Below are 18,494 nucleotides of genomic sequence, written 5' to 3' on the forward strand. Positions count from 1 at the left end.
GCTCTCTTGACTCCTCAATCCTGTTTAAATAGAAAAAGATTTCCTAGTCCAGATAAACCCTTTGTGTGACTTCCCCAGCAGATCTATTGTTTATCTGTGTCCTTTGACGTTTATTTGCCCAGCCTGTGAAATTTACTGGTATTGTTTAACACCTTTATTTTCAGGAGGCAGTAGATCTAGATGAAGGTGCTATTTCAGTTGTAGCTTTTGGATGATGGCTCTACATTTTCCAGACAGAAGACAATTTTGGGACTATTTATTGTGGCGTTAGAAGGTGCAGGAGGGGTGGTAGGCTTGGAACACCCCTGGCAGACAGCTTTCCTGGATGAGTAATGGAGGCAGTCAAATAATGCACGTCCTGGTGAGGTGGGAAATTTCAGTTTTTTGCCTCTATTTCCAGATACTGTTGTAGCTTTCATATTGCTTGTGTCCCTCATAAGGGAGCTCTGCTAAAAAAAAAGAGCCACAAATTCATATGAACTCTGCTTTTCTGTCAGGGCGCACTTCTTTAAGATAACTTTGAAAAGCCTATTAGTTCTTATATGACGGATTTCAGCACTTCAGAAATGCTGTTATCTCTCTGTTATCTACCTGGCATCAGTAAATATGAGCATGTAAGCTAGTGGAGGCTACAGAGTCTGTTCAGTAGAATGGAGAATGCCAGTTGCTGTGGAAATCTTGTAAGTGCAAATAATCTTCTTCTCTAGATCCAATTTATTATTCTACAGATGACGTTAATCTCTGTAATAAGATATGGGAAAGGGGGGAAAGTGGATTTACGCTATAGTCCTGTCTGAGGCACAGATGAGAAATAGGAAGCTCCTTTCTAATGGTTTAGAAATGAAACATAAATTTCTATGTTGCTCTTGATAGGAGAATGTTGCATTCCTGAGTCTTGTGCAATCGTAATGTTTTTGGCTAACATCAACTGTAGTATCAGTGTTAATATCTAGGACATGCTCTTTTGGGGAGATTAGATCCTGCTCTTGCAGGGGTTATTGTGGTATGTGATTTAATAACTCTCTTCTGTTTCTGTTACCAGAGTCTCATGTACTCTGTGGCACAATGGGACCAAATTCTGTGGCAGCAGCCCCTAAATTCCACAGTAATATTAATTTATTCTGTTGCCATGAAGTAGCTTTGTTGGCACTCCTGCTGCTCCCACACAAATACCCACAGCTATGGCTCATTGTTGAAAATACTCATTTATGTAAACTTGGGTCATTGTTCAGCCGTGATTATTTCTGTGTGTGTGTGTGCGTGCGTGTGTTATCTCTAGGCTCCCAAGCACCATTTCCAAAATTTTGGCTCCCATAATGTTGTCCAGGTGACCCAGATGAGAACTTCCTTCTTCCCATGAGTACTACGGAAGAGAGGAAACTTAGAGCTGGCTTCAGTAGCTTAACTCCCAACTGCTACGCTGTTCTCCAGCCTGCCTAGCTCACCAGGCTACACCTGTCTCCCTTGCTCCGTTTCTGCAAGCTGGACTCCAGCTCTTGTTCCCCTGATCCCCTGCTGCCTGGCTCCATACACCAGTGCAGGGAGCGTGCACTGTAATCTTGTTAACTCCTTCCCATCTTGTTAACTCCTTCCCGTGGGGAGCTCTTCAGAGCCAGCAACAGTTTCAGGCAGGTTCCGGGCAGTGGGATGGAAAACAAAATGTTGGGTGCCTAGTTGTAGAAAAATAATGAATTCTGTGGCAGAAATGCTGCATTTCATGGCATCTTGGACAAATGCCATATTATGCAGCCAGAGAACCTCTGGGTCCATATGAGATGCATTGGGCAGTTCACGCTGCTCAGAGCTATTGTTTCAGGCCGTCTGCAGATGCAGGGAGGCAACACTACATTCAGTTCACATTTGTGAGTCCCCTCCTCCTTCTCCCCCATAATGCTAAGGACTGGAAACATTTTTTTTTAAATTGGAAGGGTAGATTCCGGAGCACAATTCTGCACCAAGTGGTTTAATTCATCAGCTGTAGAATACATGGGGCCTGGCCTGTTACAAGCCTAATGTGAAATCCTGTCTCATCTCTCAAGCCATTCTAACCCTCCTGTGTGTTCCCTCTCCGACTTCTAATGATCCTCTCCTCTTCAGGGCCTCCTGGCTATGTCTGCTACCTCCTCTACTTACTTCCTTCAAACTGCTGAGAACCCGAGAAACCAAAGAGCGAACTTCCACGGTGTTTTGTTTTTAAATAGTATCCTTCATGAAGTTTTGCACAAGCCTTTTCACAGTGCATCTGCCTTAAGCTAAAGAGAAGAGGGAAACTTGAGAAGATGAGTCAGAGGGAAAGAGGGGGAGTATAGGGTAGCGGAAGCAACAGTATCCCACATCTTTAGTCAGGAGTCCAAGCCTGAAGGAGTGGAGTCAGCAGGCGGAGTAGGTGGTTAGGAGGTCAGAGGCAGGGTGGAGCAAGTTCACGGAGAGTCCTGAAAATCAGAAGAGCAGCATCCACTCCCTGACAACGCAGATGCACTACTTCACTCAGCTGGAGCATGGTAACTATTTTGATAAACTTTTAGCCTATTGCTACTAAATGAGTTTCGTCACCAAACCTTAGTTCAGTGTCTGGAATGGGATCTTTGGTGCTCTCAGATGCTCAGTCACTCTGTAACACCAAGCCAGTTTAGGATTTGAATTGCCATTTTTACTGTCCATGAATGACTCAAGCCTAAATCTTGCACAAGTGAGTGTCATGTAGTGGGCATATTATAGGCTTTGGGGCTGTCACTTAAGATGGTGACCTACAACATGAATTTTATTTTCTAAATCACATCCTATATATAGAGAAAAATATATCACGGCACCTGAGTTTTGAGAGTGCCACTCTGAGCGAAGGGGAGGGAGACCACTTTTACTGGTACTTCTGCACTGAACTCTAGGGATAGATGAGACAATAAATTTCAACACATGTCCTAGTCTAGGTCTGACTTGCAGAAATGAATCATTTATAGACAACGTATGCTCCCCAGAATGTGATGTACTGAACTGAGCATGGATCTGGGAGCAAGAATCTAGCTCTGCTACAGACTTCCTGTGTGGCCATGGTCACGTCATTTACTTTTTTTTTTTTTTTTGCTATTTCCACCTATAAGATGGTGATGCATCCTACCTCCCTGACCTGTTGAAAAAATGAGATAAGGCCCTGTTCATGTTACAGCTGGTGAGTTGGTAACCAGTGATAGTGACATGGTCTGCTCTAAGTGTGGTTTGTGGTCATATACCAACCACATGGTTAAAACTCATTTAGGAACCAAGGCAGCAACGGAGTTTCACCCCTGCAAGAGGCCTAAATAGGTACACTGCTGCCTTCCTGCATCCAACTGGTTCAGAACCCCTTTTAGCAATGTGGATGGGACTCCGCAGCCATATTTGTGCATCTTCTTTGCCCAGTCTTCCTGGACAAACCAGAGCATTGTCTCACATGCATGCACAAGCACTGGAAGCATGTTCTTCTGGCGCTTTCCTGTTGCTGCAGGGTGGGATAGCAGTCCAGATTTTTCCCAGAATGCACTGATACCCAGTTGCTTAATTGCACTTGAAGGTATTATGGTACAAACATGGTGATGAGGGCAGGGAAGCTGCTGTGTAGACAAGCTGAACTGCATCTCTTGTAACCAATTATGGTGACCGTGCCGCTGATGAGTTACAATATTATGTTTAAAAGTTGTATGGACAGAGCCTTAGAGTTTAAGTATTATCTCCTCATCTTATTCACCTGAACTTTCCATTGGTTTAGACCAGGGGTGGCCAACCTGTGGCTCCGGAGCCACATGCGGCTCTTCAGAAGTTAATATGCAGCTCCTTGGCTAGGCACCGAGTCCGGGGCTGGAGCTACAGGCGCCAACTTTCCAATGTGCCAGGGGGTGCTCATTCCTCAACGCCTGGCTCTGCCAGAGGCCCTGCCCCCACTCCATCCCTCCCTCCCCTGAGCCTGCCGTGCCCTCGCTCCTCCCGCCTCCCCCCCCCCAGAGCCTCCTGCATATGACAAAACATCTGATCGGCAGGTGTGGGGAGGGAGGGGGAGGTACTGATCAGCTGGTGGGTGGGAGGTGCTGGGAGCAGGGCAGCTGATGGTGGGCTGCTGACGTATTACTGTGGCTCTTTGGCAATGCACATTGGTAAATTCTGGCTCCTTCTCAGGCTCAGGTTGGCCACTCCTGGGTTAGACAACGTTCACATTTGTGCTGGGGCTGAGTCCTAGTAGCCCATCACAGTTGGTCAATAAGTGGAAATTGGCTGGCATGGGAACTAATTTTGGCCGATGAATTTTAGTACCCCACTCAGTTCAGTGCCTCTGCATAATGCTTAAGTGTGGGCCGATTCAGTGCATGTAGCTGTAGGTCTGCATTGTTCCTCTTCTTCAAATGGCTGTTAATTAACTTTAAGCTTAAATATGTTATCTTCTAGCAGGGTTTCCTCTTTTCGCTCTAAAACCCCACAGTGTTGTCATGCAACATGCCTTTCTGTGTTTCCCCTCCACTGCATTCCCTTCCCTTAAAGCTTCCCCTACTTTTACATTACATTAGGATAATTTCAAAACCTGTGAATAACCTAAGATGTACACTTTTTCATACTTGCAAGCTTTTTGGAAGGTTCACACTGTAACAGTTCAAATTTCTCCTTAACACTAAAATATAATCCTAAATGGATTATAGGAAGAAGTTACCCTGGTCACAAGTTTCTTTGTGCAGCAAGGAATGTGTTGTAGAAATTCCAGTTTGGGATTTCCTCCTTACATTTAATTTGTGAAGAGGGTTTGTGCTAGTGGTAAATAAATTGAGATCTCTCTCAATCAGGCTCTCACCTAGAATATCATGACTTGGATGGCTGGGATTCACCTTCTAGATTCTGTCTCCTGAAAGTCTGTCTTTACCATAACCATATTTTACTAAATTTACGTACTTCTCAAGTTTCTCCCTTCTGGTGATATACATGGAATCTCTTCTCCCCCTGCTACCTTGTGTTCTGTATTATCGAGCTGTTGTATTTAATCCACATGCTTCAGGGTATGGTAAAGTTTGTTGTTATATTTCTCTATCAAGACCATTACCAAGAGTTCTGTACTCTTAAATCAGTGCTGAAGGCAATGCTAAAGCACAGTGGTCTTTAAGGCAAGTTAGAATGGAGCTGAATTTACAGGGAATGTGGTAGGTAACTTTAAAAATGCCTCTGTCACTGTGTAACTGACTAACGCAGAATTCTTTTTGACATGGCTTATGATCATTATCTTTTTCTCCTGGTACAGAACTTTCACTCTCTCAGCAGCTTAACCAACAGCTGCCTGTGGTTTTTTTTCCTTTTGTTTAAAACAACAACAACAACAAAGTACTTGGCTGTTACCCTTAGCAAGACATTTAATCTCTTAAATCCTTAAAATATTTTGCAAAACATAAATAGCTAAAGTCACTTTTGACCTGTCTAGAATCAATGTTTGTACTGACATAACTCCCATTTGAGATCACTTTATTGGTGTTTGCTGTTCTTGCCCATTGTGCGGCTTGATGTAGTGACTCGATACCAGATACTATAGTAGTAACTAAAGTGCTGTGAGACTGAGAGTTGGTAACTTTATTATGTAATATGTCTGATATTGGAAGCCACTGGTAAAACAGAGATTAAAAATTGTGTAACAAACTTTATATACCTCACCTTTTTACAAGTGGTAAAATATTAAAGAGCTTAGAGACTCCTGGGAGCATGAGAAAATATCAAGGTGGCTTTTAAATGGTCATTTTGTTTAAGCAAATGGAATTGGAAAGGGACTTGGATACTACTGCGTCGTGTGCGATATAAAAAAAGCCCTAGGCATACGTTATATGTGACCAGCATAATCGGTGTGATGCATGTGACTGACCCTTAAGCATTAGCATAGCCTGGGAGAATTGATGGGAAAAACCACAGGAGTCAGGCATAGTTTTCATTTGAAATGGAATCCGAGAAATGGGGGTTGTTGCTGATTCTGATTCTCTTGGATAGGTGAATGTTCCAAAAAACATCTCAGGTAGGTGGTATAATTGAGTATTAGGAAATATTTCTTGATGCTAAATGAGGGCAAAGCAGCAGGGAATAATATGTCCTCAGCATAACACTCACATATAGCTATTGGCAGAAAACAGCAAAGCACAGAAAAGGCACTCGTGACGGCTGAACTTTTAAGCCTAGTCTGTACTTGTTACCAGCATAGCTAGACCTGCAAAATCCTCTTTGTATAGACAGAACTTATACTGGTAAAGGAGTGCTTTAGCCAGTGTAGCTTATACTGGTTCTGTGAGTGAAATAAACTATACCAGCAAAAGCATTTTTATATAGCTGTAACTGTGTCTACATAAGGGCTTATGCTAGTACAGAAAAGCTGGAAAAAAAATTAAAACTATCGACCCCTGACATTGCTATACCAGAAAAAAGTCTAGCGTAGCCCGGCCTTAGTGTTGTGATTATAGAAAAGTGCAGCTATGCTCCAGTTGGCAGAATGGCACTCAGTTGTGGTGGGTGTGCATGGTTTTTTTTTTGGAAAGGGTGATCATAGGCTCCACAATAAAACAATAGAATGTTTGAGGTCTACCTGAGGGCTTCATTGTCATCTTGCCAGGAGCCAGAGGGACCAGCCCTCACTTGCATAGAACAGAGCATATTGTCTCTGCTCACCCTTTCTGTAGTGAGATGGTGTCCCTGGAGGGTGGGCCCCAGCGTGCAGGGCTCCGTTTTGATCTGGACCTTGATCTCCTCAGGTCATACCTGACTATTACAGCTGAGAATGAATATAGGCTCTCTTTAGACTTCTTTCTTGCCGTACCTAGCACCAACTTAATCATAACTTAAATGGGAGGCTTAGGGATACTCCAGGTTTATGGTGCCAGAGTGGGTCTCATTGAATGGTGATTTGTGTTTAGTTGGCTGAGTCCTGGTTATTGGTTCTGAATATTGGATTCTCTTTTGCATGGTAACTGACATGCCCTCTAGCTCATGGATGTATTATCACAATGTTCTGTTGAGCAAGTAGTTGGGTTGACGTCAAAAATTAAAGGTCAGGGAGTCTTTTGGAAGGATTAGAGGCATAGAGGTTTAAACCTTCCAAATCTTTTGGAAATAAAGTGAAATAGTGTAGAAATATGGACAGATATTTAGTAACCATGTGTTGAAAGTGTCTCATTAGCTGATAACAAATTGTTCTACTACATTTTATCACTTCTTTGCTGCTGTTTCTGTTTCCTTTCATGCTTATATTAACTGGGAAAGTGGAGGCTTTTTGAAAGCATCCCTGTGTATAACTAGATTATGATCTAATACAGGGAACAATGAAAACCCTCCTGTTAAGAGTGTAGGAAATGGACCTGTCTGGTCTATACTACAGATCTATATCGGCATAACTGTGTTGCTCAGGGGTGTGAAAAATCCACATCCCTGAGCAACGGAGATATATTGACCTAATCCCCCATGTAGACAGTGCTATGTCAGCGGGAGAGACTCCCGCTGACATAGCTACCACCTGTTGGGGAGGTGGATTAAGTACGCTGACAGGAGAGCGCTCTATCATCAGCTTTGATGGTAGCACTACAGCGGCACAGCTGCATCGGTGCATCTGTGCTGATGCAGCATTTTAAGTGTAGACTTGCTGGGACAGAGGGTTGTTCCCCAGTCGTGGACCAACAACACTAAGTAATAAATGGAGGAATTCTATTAGAAAAGTAATTGAACAATAGAGCACATTGTTCCTTTCAAGTATTTAAACATCAAACTGTTTAAAAATCTGAAAGGAACAACTTAATATTGAGATAGCAGACAGTAGGGGTGAATTCCTTGTGAGTTTTACCTGCTAGCCATGCAGTTGTTATGATGTTCTCAGAAGGTTCTGCTCGCACTAGGAGAATTGGATTAAAAATGTAAACAAAGCTGAAAGTTCAGAGCTGAAAGGTGGCGATTTTAGCTGATAGACTTTGAAAAGGAAAGAGGGGTCCTATAGCCAGATGACCTTATGCTGTGATCTGGTCAGATCTGACAAGTGAAGCAGGATTGTGTAGGTCCTGGATAGCAGGTCTCTAAGGAATACATATGTACTGTTGGTGATTTAGTAGGTTAGACTTTCCTTCGGAGGTGGTAGTGAGTTAGTCTAGCAAGGTGTTAAAGGGCACTAGGTTGATATAGATGCCATCTTTTGCATGACTCTTAAATGTAGAGTCCTGATCACTTTGTATGAATTAAAAGTCATATGGTGCTTTTTATAATCTAAGGGTGTTAACCCTAGTGGCCTGGCTAACTTCCACTTTAGATTATATTTTGCCTCTCTGAATAGCTCTTACAGTTTTAATTGGATACAATGGCCTTTAAAACCTAAACTGTTGAGTAGTGTTGTATGTGCTGTTAATGGCTGTCTTCTCTCATGCTCCTTGCATTTGCGCACAAATATTTAAAACGGCCCATCTCAACTGATCAATTAGTCTCAATGGATCTGCAGTCCAGAAAGAAATTGTGAAGTTGCTCCTGTAAAGTAGGTACTAACTAGACTTGCACAGAAGTGGCTACATCAGTTTTACTTAACACCTTTTGTTAGTTTGGTGCAAGCTTGTGTGTGGACAGAATAAGTATCTTATTTTGGTTTTGTGTAATAGGTAAATCAAAATAGGATGCTTTTATTCTGAAGTAAGGTTTGTACCAAAATAACAAAAGATTAATACTTTCATAGGTTGTAAGGCCAGAAAGAACGATTATGATGATCTAATCTGACCTTCTGCATAATATTATCCATAGAATTTCATCAGTGATTTCTGCATCAAGCTAATATCTTCTGGTTGAGCTAGAGCATATATTTTTGTAAGAGATGTTCAATCTTGATTTAAAAGACTTCAAGTGGTGGACAACCCATCACTTCCCCTCAGTAAGTTGTTCCAATGATTGACTCTTTAACTTTTTTTTTTTTTTTAAAGTGTCTTTTTCTAGTATGAATTTGTCTATCTTCAGCTTCCAGCCACTGGATTTTGTTATGCCCTTGTCTGGTTAGTTTAGAGAACCCTTTTTACCATCAGAAATCTTTTCCCTAGGAGTGTTCGTATAGACTGAGATCAAGACACCTCTTAACCATCTCTTCGTTAAGAAAATTAGATTGATTTTCCTTAGTCTCATGTTATTTCTGCGCAAGTTTGTGTGTAGACCAGCCCGAAGAGATAAACATGATCATTTTACATTATGTTTATAGAATACTCTTTATGCTAAAGGACTTCATGTACTTTACAAATCATACAAATGCAGCCCAAAGAAAAACTAAGACTTCTATGAGTCTGCTTATGTTCGGATACAGTTGATGTCTAATTTGATATCTTCCAATCATGTGGATTAAAACAGGCATCTCTTGTTTTAAAACTAAGTTTTATGGCCTCTAGTGTCACCTTTACAAAATACTTACAGAAAATGGTTATGTAAAATAGCTTGTTTGCCAGCAATGCTGAATGATACATCATGTCTTTTGAGTGGCCCATTTTGTCGTAGGATTCTATATTCTTATCTGAGTCCAGGTTAATGCTGAGGACCACAGGAGAGCAGACCACTATATTTAAGCCTTTTAAGTTTCTGTAACCTGAGAGTGTCTATCTGCCACCCTTCTGCTCTATAAGGAAAGCTGGCTCTCAGGAGTTTGTTGCTGTGCATTGCTGTTTTTAGCTATAATGGCAAAGGATGTTGAACTGCACTAACCCACTGGTGACTGTGGCAGGTGGTCATGCACACCTGGATGTCTAATTCTGATTCCTTCCTCATTTCCAAAAATCCTTACTGCTTTTTCCATACCCTCAGTTTCCCTCCCCTCCCTGCTCTTCCTTGGTTAAGTTTGAAGGTTTTTCTTCCTTTTTATTCAGGGTTCCTTAATCCACAGCAATATCTTGACTTTCCAATAGCTCCCTCATTCATTCATTCTCCATTTCCATGCTCGCTTCTGGCGCCTTCCTTATATCCATCCAGTCCCTTCTTCCTGTAAATCCCTTCCCTGTTGTAGCATTTTGTCTTTTCTTGCCACCCTTATGCTCTATAGTTCCTCCGTTGTCCATAATTCCTCGACTTTCTAAAATATACCACTCTGATTAGCCACTTCATAAACACCTGTAAAAAATAAAGCTGCCCTTGATACTGGTAGGAAAAGCCAAACAGCGAAGTGCTTCAGAAAGTTGCCCCTTTGTTGCCCTCACATTAGCCCGGACAGATTTCTGTATAGGTTTCTGGCTGTATCCCAGACATTGCTGTCTGTGTAATCAACCACTACCTTCTCTCTCAGATTTCTCTATCTTGGTTTGTCTTGCAGCACTGACCTTTCCATCCTCTGGGAACCACTCCTGTGCCCAGGCAGTTATCTCTGGCTCCCTGAGTCATGGTTCCACTCACCGTTTACACCCAGATATCTCCTTTATGGATGCTCTCATGATTCAGTTCTTGATTTATGCCATTTGTTTACTCCCTCTCTGCCTTTAACCTCAGCTAATGCTTCGTTGCTGGTATTCAATGGTGTATATCTGGGCACCTCTGATAACTCATCCCTTTCTACCCTCTGTACCTGTTTTGGCAAAGCAAGCTTTTGACTTCATTCCAAATTCCTTCAGCTTAATGTCTCTGAAGCACTTCTTCTGGGCAAGAGGCATATCCTCAAGCATAGATGCTCCTCAGCTTGGTATCTATCTCAACCTTGAATTCTTCTCCTCCTTTCCTCCACAGCTGTTATGCATTTGCAAACCTGCTTATTTTATCACCCCATAATGTGACCCATATACAATATTACCTCTGGTGCTCCTCTGTTGAAATCTTCATCTGTGGCTTCATTCTTTCCCTGTTACAATTGCAGCTCCTTTTCCTGTTGTGTCCCCAAGCCATGGTCTCCAAACTTAAGTGTGTGCAGAATGCTGCCACTTGCTTTGTCACACAAAGAAACAAAACCATAGAATCATAGAAGGGTAGGACTGGAAGGGACCTTGAGAGGTCATCTAGTCCAGTCCCCTGCACTCAAGGCAGGACTAAGTATTATCTACACCATCCCTGACAGGTGTTTGGAGACTAATAAGAGAAAGTTAGACAATGAGGGAGATTCCACAACCTCCCTATACAATTTGTTTTCGTGCTTAACTTCCCTGACAGGAAGTTTTTTCCTAATGTCCAACCTAAATCGCCCATGCTGAAATTTAAGCCCATTGCTTCTTTTTCTATCCTCAGAGATTGAGAGCAATTGTTCATCCTCCTCCTTGTAAAAACCTTTTACATACTTGAAAACTGTTATCACGTCCCCCTCCGTCTTCTCTTCTCCAGACTTGACTTAAACCCATTTTTTTCAATCTTTATTCAGAGGTCATGTTTTCTAGACCTTTAATCATTTCTGTTGCTCTCAGTTTTGTTACTCTCTGTTCACTTTGGGATCTAATTCATGATTATTGCCCTTGTACTTAAACTCTCCATGGACAGGCCTGAGCCAGCCTCAGAGGTGGTCTGTCTTTCTCTCTCCTCAACTAGCAGGGGCCTTGCTCCTCACCGTTTGGTCACTTTGATGTGGGAGCTTCTTCCAGTCAGCAGCAGCTGCAGAGGGCCAGCCTCTCTGTGTCTCACCATCTCATTCAAATCACTACTGAACAAATATTTTTTTCTGCCTTGTCTATACCTCTTATCTCTCTTTCCTCTGCTATTATGTAACTCCATAAAGCATTTTGGGGTTCTGTTTATTAGACATACCATACACAATATAACTGTACTGTACCTTGGATAGACTGTTAACAAAGTAAGTTGGCCACCATACATTTCAAACTTGCAGGTACAGGCTTGGATCCTGGGCCTGTAGCCAGTAGGGTCTGGAAGGCAAAGCTGTGATGACATATTCAATATCCAGGTGGAGTGCAAAGGGGGCAGCTGCATTGCCTCACATTCCAATCTGCTGATCCATGAAACAGTATTGGCATAGGCTTTGGAAGCTGCTGCTTGCTCTCCAGGCTGTAGGGATGGTCTGAAGTGATGGCAGGAAAGGGTGAATCTTTGTAGAATGTTGCCTTATGATTATGGCCTGTCCTGAGCAAACTGGAAATGTGGGGCCCTGGCAGTACTTTGCATTGTCAGTGTATGTAATTGTACAGACACTTCAGTCAGTTCTTCAGCACACTTTCTTTGGTAGCTACAGGACTTAATTATCCCAAAGTGTTTTAATTTTTAATGCAATTCTGAGTGAATTTACATTTCATCACTAGCTGGGAGTTTGAGGAGCAGAGGTGGTGGGGAATGAGAGGTTAGGCTTTGAAAACGTCTGAACCGTCTTACCTTCTGTGCATTCTAAAGAATTTCACAGGATTTGGGAAAGATTCTATCCAAGCTTTTATTTAGGAATTTCTAGAGTTTAATTTGTAATAAAATAAGTTAATGGTGGAGTTAAGAGTTATGAAGGGCCAAGATTGTATTGCAAGTTAACTCCTGAAAGAAAGTCCTAGTGGTGATGACTTTTCTTCGTGGGAGAGAACATAGCACATAAGTGTGATGTTTACTCTGATTCTCTGAGAACATGAATACAACAAAGGTGGGTCACTTTATTTTTTTCTTTTATTACAAACTTGTGTTTGATTCCAGGTGGAGACAAGAGAAGCTTTGCAAGAACCAGAAACAACTCAGAATCAACCAGAGCTCCCCAGAATTTTGATAGGAAGAGGCAACTCTCCGAATCACAGGCCGAAACAATGAACAATTCAGACTGCAGAATAAACCCTAGAAAACTGGGAACTCCCAGAGGTATTAAAACAAAGTGGGCACACACTTCAGAAACAAGCTGCTTTGAAATGCATGCTCAGGCACTGTTAAAGGACGGCTGGGGTGAAGTGGAGCTGTAAAAGACTGTTGATTATTTGTAAGATATGGTCTCTCAAGTCTTGTGGTATTTTGTTGTAATGTGTCAGTATTCTAGGCAAGCTGCTCTCAAAGATTCAATCTAGAGTACAAAGCGTCCCTGTAACTGCTGCTAAAATATACATCCAGACTTGGGTTAGAAAGGTAACAGTTTGCGGATTTGTATTTGCAGGAGAGTCCCATGCTGCTGTCTCAACATCATGCGATAGAAAGAATCGGAATAAGCCCACCAGAGGGAGGAAGAAGAATGTATTTGAAGCCTACATGTCAAAGGAAGATGTTGCAGCAGGATTGAAAAGGGGAGAGCTTATCCAGGTGCCCTGAATATAAAATGATGTTGCTCTTGCAATATAGATAAGCCGGTGAAAATAACAGATGTTCAAATATTATATTGGCGGTTTTCAGTACAATGAATTTATATATTATTTGGAGATGTTACGGGGGGGGGGGGTGTCTCGTCTAGTTTCTCAGAGGCATTTTTCCCTCTTCTATGTCTCAGCTGTTCCCATGTGTGCGTGTGCTCAAGAGAACTGGAAAGTGAAGCTGGAGGTGACACACTGTAGCATCCCTGCCTCGCTGCAAAGTATTTTAAGCCCCAACTGAACTAGTTAAACTGAAAGAGCAGAGGGTGATGCAGCATCTTTGATTCTCCTTCATGATGTTGCCTTCACAGACGTTCACACTAAGGCAGTGGTCCTCAAACTTTTGAGGGTTGTGCCCCCCCTCCCCATGTCCCTATGTGTGCCCCCTGCCCCCTCCGAGGCCAGCAGCAGGGCTGGGGTGTGGGGCCATGGACAGAGGTAAGGGGGCTGAGGCTGGAGCCGCAGCTGGGGTTGGGTTTAGGGTTGGGAATGGGGCCAGGAGCGGAACTGCAGCCAAGCCATGGCGGGGCTGGCGACCAGTGCGGCTCTGCTTCCGCCCCAGCCTTGGCAGTTGAGCTCCTGGCCAGGTACAGAGCCGCGCTGGGGATGGGGCCAGGAGCGGAGCTCGGGGCAGAGCTGGGTGGCGCTCCCTCCCAGCCCCCTATGGGTCCTGGCGTCCCCTGAATGTTCCTCTTTGCCCCCCTATGAGGATGCACCCCACAGTTTGGGGACCTCTGCTCTAAGGGTTGTGTGCCTGCCCCTGGGATCACAAGCTCTTTAAGCAATACTGGATAGAGCCTTACGTTCTACCGATCAAAGGTATAAAATGCAGAGGAATAAGAAACACACACTGAAAGTCACAGATGTGTGGTCATGCATCCGAAAGACCAGTGGTGTATGCACTGAGAGCTGGTTGGAAGTTTTCCAGCAAAACAATTTTGTTGTAAAATGCTGATTTGTTGAATGTGAAATGCTTCTCGAAAATGTCTCGAGTTTGATGAACTTTGGTTGAATCATAGGCAGCGTTCTGTCAGAAACCTGCTTGGCTTCCTGGCAGGCTGCTGGGGAGTCGGGTTCCAAGGTCTGTGGTTCTGGGACAGCGCCACTATGTGGATGGGCAGCTTGCAGGCAACATGCAGGGCCAACTGACCCGGGAGTCTGGGTTGCCCTGAGCTGCAGACTTGGGAGCTCTGGCAGCTGTTGAGTGTAATTGACATGATTCTTGATCCTTCAGTTTCACCACTGAAATTGATTGTGTCAGTTTTAGTCACTAGCTGCCAGAATTGTGTCAGTGTTTCCAACATGATTTTTTTGTGGCGTTTGGGTTCATGAGAAATTTTGAAAAAATTGGTTTCAGTTTGAATCCAACCAAAACCAAATTTTGAAATATTGAAATTTCCTGCAAATCCCAAGTTTTGGCCAACCTAATACGCACTCCAGTTCTGCTTCAAAAACTGCATTGGCACATATACCAGATTTTGCACCCATGAATCAGAGGTCTGACTTTTCACCAGAATTTTGGTCAACTGTAGTGCAGCAAGCAAATTGGAGACTGAGGGCATAATAGTCATTTGGCAGCAGATAAACCAGCCTGTTTCCCACTAAAACCTCACTGGTGTAGCCACACCATGATATTTATGACCTGTACACTGACTCCAACTGTATTTAAGAAAGAGCCATTGAAATCCCAGCATTAAGGTAGCCATATAAACTCCATATAAACATAGTGCTGTAAGGACACCATGTCTTGAAAGGTCAGAATTTGGCTGCTTGGATGAACTGTCCCAACGTAAGGAAGAGCTGACTAGAGCATGCAAGTCCTCTCTTTCTACACAGTTTCCCTACCACATGATCTAGTGGTGTTATCCGGCTAGGCATGGCTGGTAGCCTGCTGTCACTTCTGGCTCTTTGAACCACATGAGCAGGCTCAGTCAATCAGGAATCTGGAACCAGTATCATGTGACCAGGGACAACCAACCCACCTCAAAATGAAAAATTATGCAAATGATCATGCCAAAACTTTGTCACTGTCCCAATATTTCATAGGGAAATTTTTTTTTTAGTCAGTTTCAGAAATGTTTGCGGTTTCAAACAATTTTGTCAAATTCTTGTTACAAACCTTTTCATCTAGCTCTAATTGAAACATTTTTGGAATCATAGTAAGGATGCCATAGTTAAGGTTGTAAGTCAGTTTCTCTTTGAAGCCCAGTTTCTGATCAACTCTAGCTGTTGTAAAAGGATTATACAGAGCATGGTAACTGATTTCAGTTGCAGCCTCACAATGGTTCCTTAGCTAATAATTACAGACTCCCACACCTGGGAGCAAATACCCAGTGAAGGAATTGGAGCCCCCTGTTATGTGCTTGTGCCAGAAAAGGCCTCCACACTCCAGGAGCTGCAGCTGTGTAATGAAGCAACCAGAGCTTCTGAGTGGCCTTTAAGAATATTCCTTGGAACATGTTTCAGTAACACAGCCAGGTGGTAATAAATACAGAGATCAGCCATAGATCTTCCTCAGAGATGCAGTGCAGCTCCAGAGGATATAAGGCACTATCAGGCTGCTGCTGGTATCTGAGAATTAATGTGAGGTGTTGTCTCCCAGAGGACCTCAGACTGTATTATTCTAGCAAAAGAAGCCTCTATAAATGATGAAGCTTCCACTCCAGCTCATGTTTCCCTCTGACAGAAAGCTTCATGTGTGTCTTGTTAGGGTTGTGGTGCAGCCACTTTCCTATCATCCGATTCTCTGTCTGAGGGAAACTATTGAAACTGTAGAGTCTGGATTTGATGAACAGGAGATACAGAGCTGAGTATCTGATCACGGACATTGCAGCCCAAAACCTTTCTCCCCAAGTGTCTTATCAGTAACCCCCAGTGGCTTCAAATACACACTGAACAGGAAGGGTGAAGGAATGAAACCCTCTGAGACCTTGTCAGGAGTCTTGGGAGGTGAACAGATATTCAGCACTGCTCTCTGAGATCTCTGAGGAAGGAAAGAACTTATTGAAGAGCCACTCCATCAGTCCCTACAAGCAGGACGTCAGAACGCCATGGTAACCTGAGAGAACACACAATGGTAACCTGTCATTACAGTCCTTAGGAAAGAAGGCATCCAGGTCCCAGTGTCAATGGCTGTGGCCAAGAGTTTTCTTTTCCACCAGCAATGTGAACCTGTGGATGAGTAGTAGAATCTCCCAGAGCATTCTGGAATCTCATTGGGTCCATGAATGTCTGAGGGTAGAACATAACATGGTCTGTAGGTCTGTCATCTCAACAGGGGCAAGGAAACACTCTGATCTCAAGTCTGAGGAGAAGATGATTGGTCCATGGCAATGTAATTTAACAAACTATTCCAGAAGATCCTAGCTCATGTGTCCACTGGCATGAATTGGAGACCCCCGGGAGATAATCCTGTGCCTTCCATAATGGCTGTACAGTTCCAAGTCATTAAGACTTAGAAGCATTTCTGTTCATAGATGCGGAAATCATTCACGACTAGATGTCTCAATGACTGCTGATGCTGGGTTTGATACACAGTTTGCTTAAGTAGGAAGTTCAATAAATAGCATGATGAGCTGTGCCCTACAGAATTCCACTTGATCATGGGACACCCTCAAATCCAGCCACGAGAATGGACATCTGGGATCAGATGCTTAAAGTTCATGCATTTCCCCCTTTCCTGGTCTCCATGTGTAGAAGAGTACCTGGCAAGAGCAAACAGACCCAAGGCAGGGTTATTGGAATCATCCACGCAGGTCTCAAGTTAAACAAGACTGGCTACCTTCTCCATGGAAAGGTAGTAGATGATATCCGTTTTGTCAGAGCCAGGTTGTGTGTTAAACAGCATGAGCCGATGGGACTTCCATCATCCTGCTATGCATTAACCATCATTTCAGGTCAAGAGATGGCTGAAAAGTCTGTAGGTGCAGACTAAACAAGACCTCTGAGGGCTGGTGACAGCGTAAACTTTAGAAAACACTCTGATTTACAGAGACACTGAACCTTATTTGGCTATCCAAATGCCTTTTGCAAGCAGTTTCTTTACAAGTATGAAAGTGGGGGTTCCCTTATAGGGTTTGTTGCAGGTTTTTTTAAACAGCCCTCGGCAGTGGATAGATATTTGGACACTGACTTTTCTCTGTGCTTTCCACACACACTGATCTGTGCCTGCATGTTAGGGTGGCCTACATGTAGTGCTTGATTTGGGATACTTGAAGTTTTGTCTTGGTATCTTTCTGTTGCCCTGCTTCTCTGGAAGAAATGAGAGAGTTGGGAAATCCTGAGTTTTGTAACCTCTTAGGAAAATTAATAAGTTTAAGGACTTCTTTGGTGGGTGTGAGGTCGACCTGAACTATCAGGAGATGTTTAAAAACCTTGCTGCAATCCTTTCCTCCCCAAACACTGGCTTTGCTGACATAAAAACACTGATAAATATAGCAGCCATTGTTTGCAAGTTACTGTAAAATAATACTGCTTTAGTGTGACATCATGAGACTGTTCAGCCAGGGCTTCAGCCCCTAATACACATATGAGAACAGTTGTTCGTTGCAGATGGGGAGAGTAGCTGGTTCCAGATATGATATCACAGCGTGAAATGTACAACATTGTAAATAGGATTTTCATAGGCACAGATAATAGGGTCCATCTGCTTTCTAAGATAAACTTTGGGAGTTTCTTGCTTAAGGGAAAGAGCTAGAGAAAAAGTATTTTAATGCTACTTGACATAAGCATTCTGATGCTTGTGATAATTATATAATATACGTAAAGCTTTTGTATTTTAAATGGCTTGACATTTTGCTACTTGGTACGCTCCCACAAATTAGGCATTTGTGCACACTGCTAGTTAGGCGCCTTACTTGCCGTGTATGCAAAACCTGATTTTTCATGTGCATGTTGGGGATATTTGCACATGACTCTTTGACAGTCTGGCCTGAACTGCCCAAAGGGGTTGTTCTTGAGTGACGCAGGATGCTTTCTCATTTGCTTCTGCGTTGCTGGTGAGATGCCAGGAACAGGAATTGACTGATATGGTAAAAGCTATTCTCCCTCTTATGACTACCAATAACTGCCTCCTATCTCCAACTAGAAGCCAGGTGATTTGATGACTGACTGCCTCTCTGGAAAGAAGACCTTTGTGGATTTTCCATCATTTAAGTGGGTGCCATTCCTAATAGAGACTAAACACAGCGCACTAGATCTCATTTTGCCTATGCAAGAAGAATTTTGATTTGCTCCCCAAGGGTGTCCTCCATGCTTACAGGACTTTGTTTTCTTGCCACT

At 43.1% G+C, this 18,494-nt stretch overlaps 1 protein-coding gene across 3 annotated transcripts in view; it reads left to right on the plus strand.

Annotated features, from left to right (window-relative positions):
• Positions 1 to 18,494, plus strand: part of DIS3L2 (DIS3 like 3'-5' exoribonuclease 2) — a 270,593-nt gene that overhangs the window by 15,612 nt on the left and 236,487 nt on the right. For 2 of the 3 annotated variants that reach the window (XM_074963408.1, XM_074963406.1), the window contains 2 exons: positions 12,580 to 12,738; positions 13,025 to 13,167. In XM_074963408.1, the coding sequence (XP_074819509.1) occupies positions 12,687 to 12,738; positions 13,025 to 13,167 (195 nt within the window). In that variant the 5' untranslated portion in view covers positions 12,580 to 12,686. The remainder of the gene's footprint in view (positions 1 to 12,579; positions 12,739 to 13,024; positions 13,168 to 18,494) is intronic. The other variant, XM_074963407.1, reaches the window with a different exon arrangement.

The sequence above is a fragment of the Natator depressus genome, chromosome 9 (assembly GCF_965152275.1).
Source record: "Natator depressus isolate rNatDep1 chromosome 9, rNatDep2.hap1, whole genome shotgun sequence".
Classification (NCBI taxonomy): Eukaryota; Metazoa; Chordata; order Testudines; family Cheloniidae; genus Natator; species Natator depressus.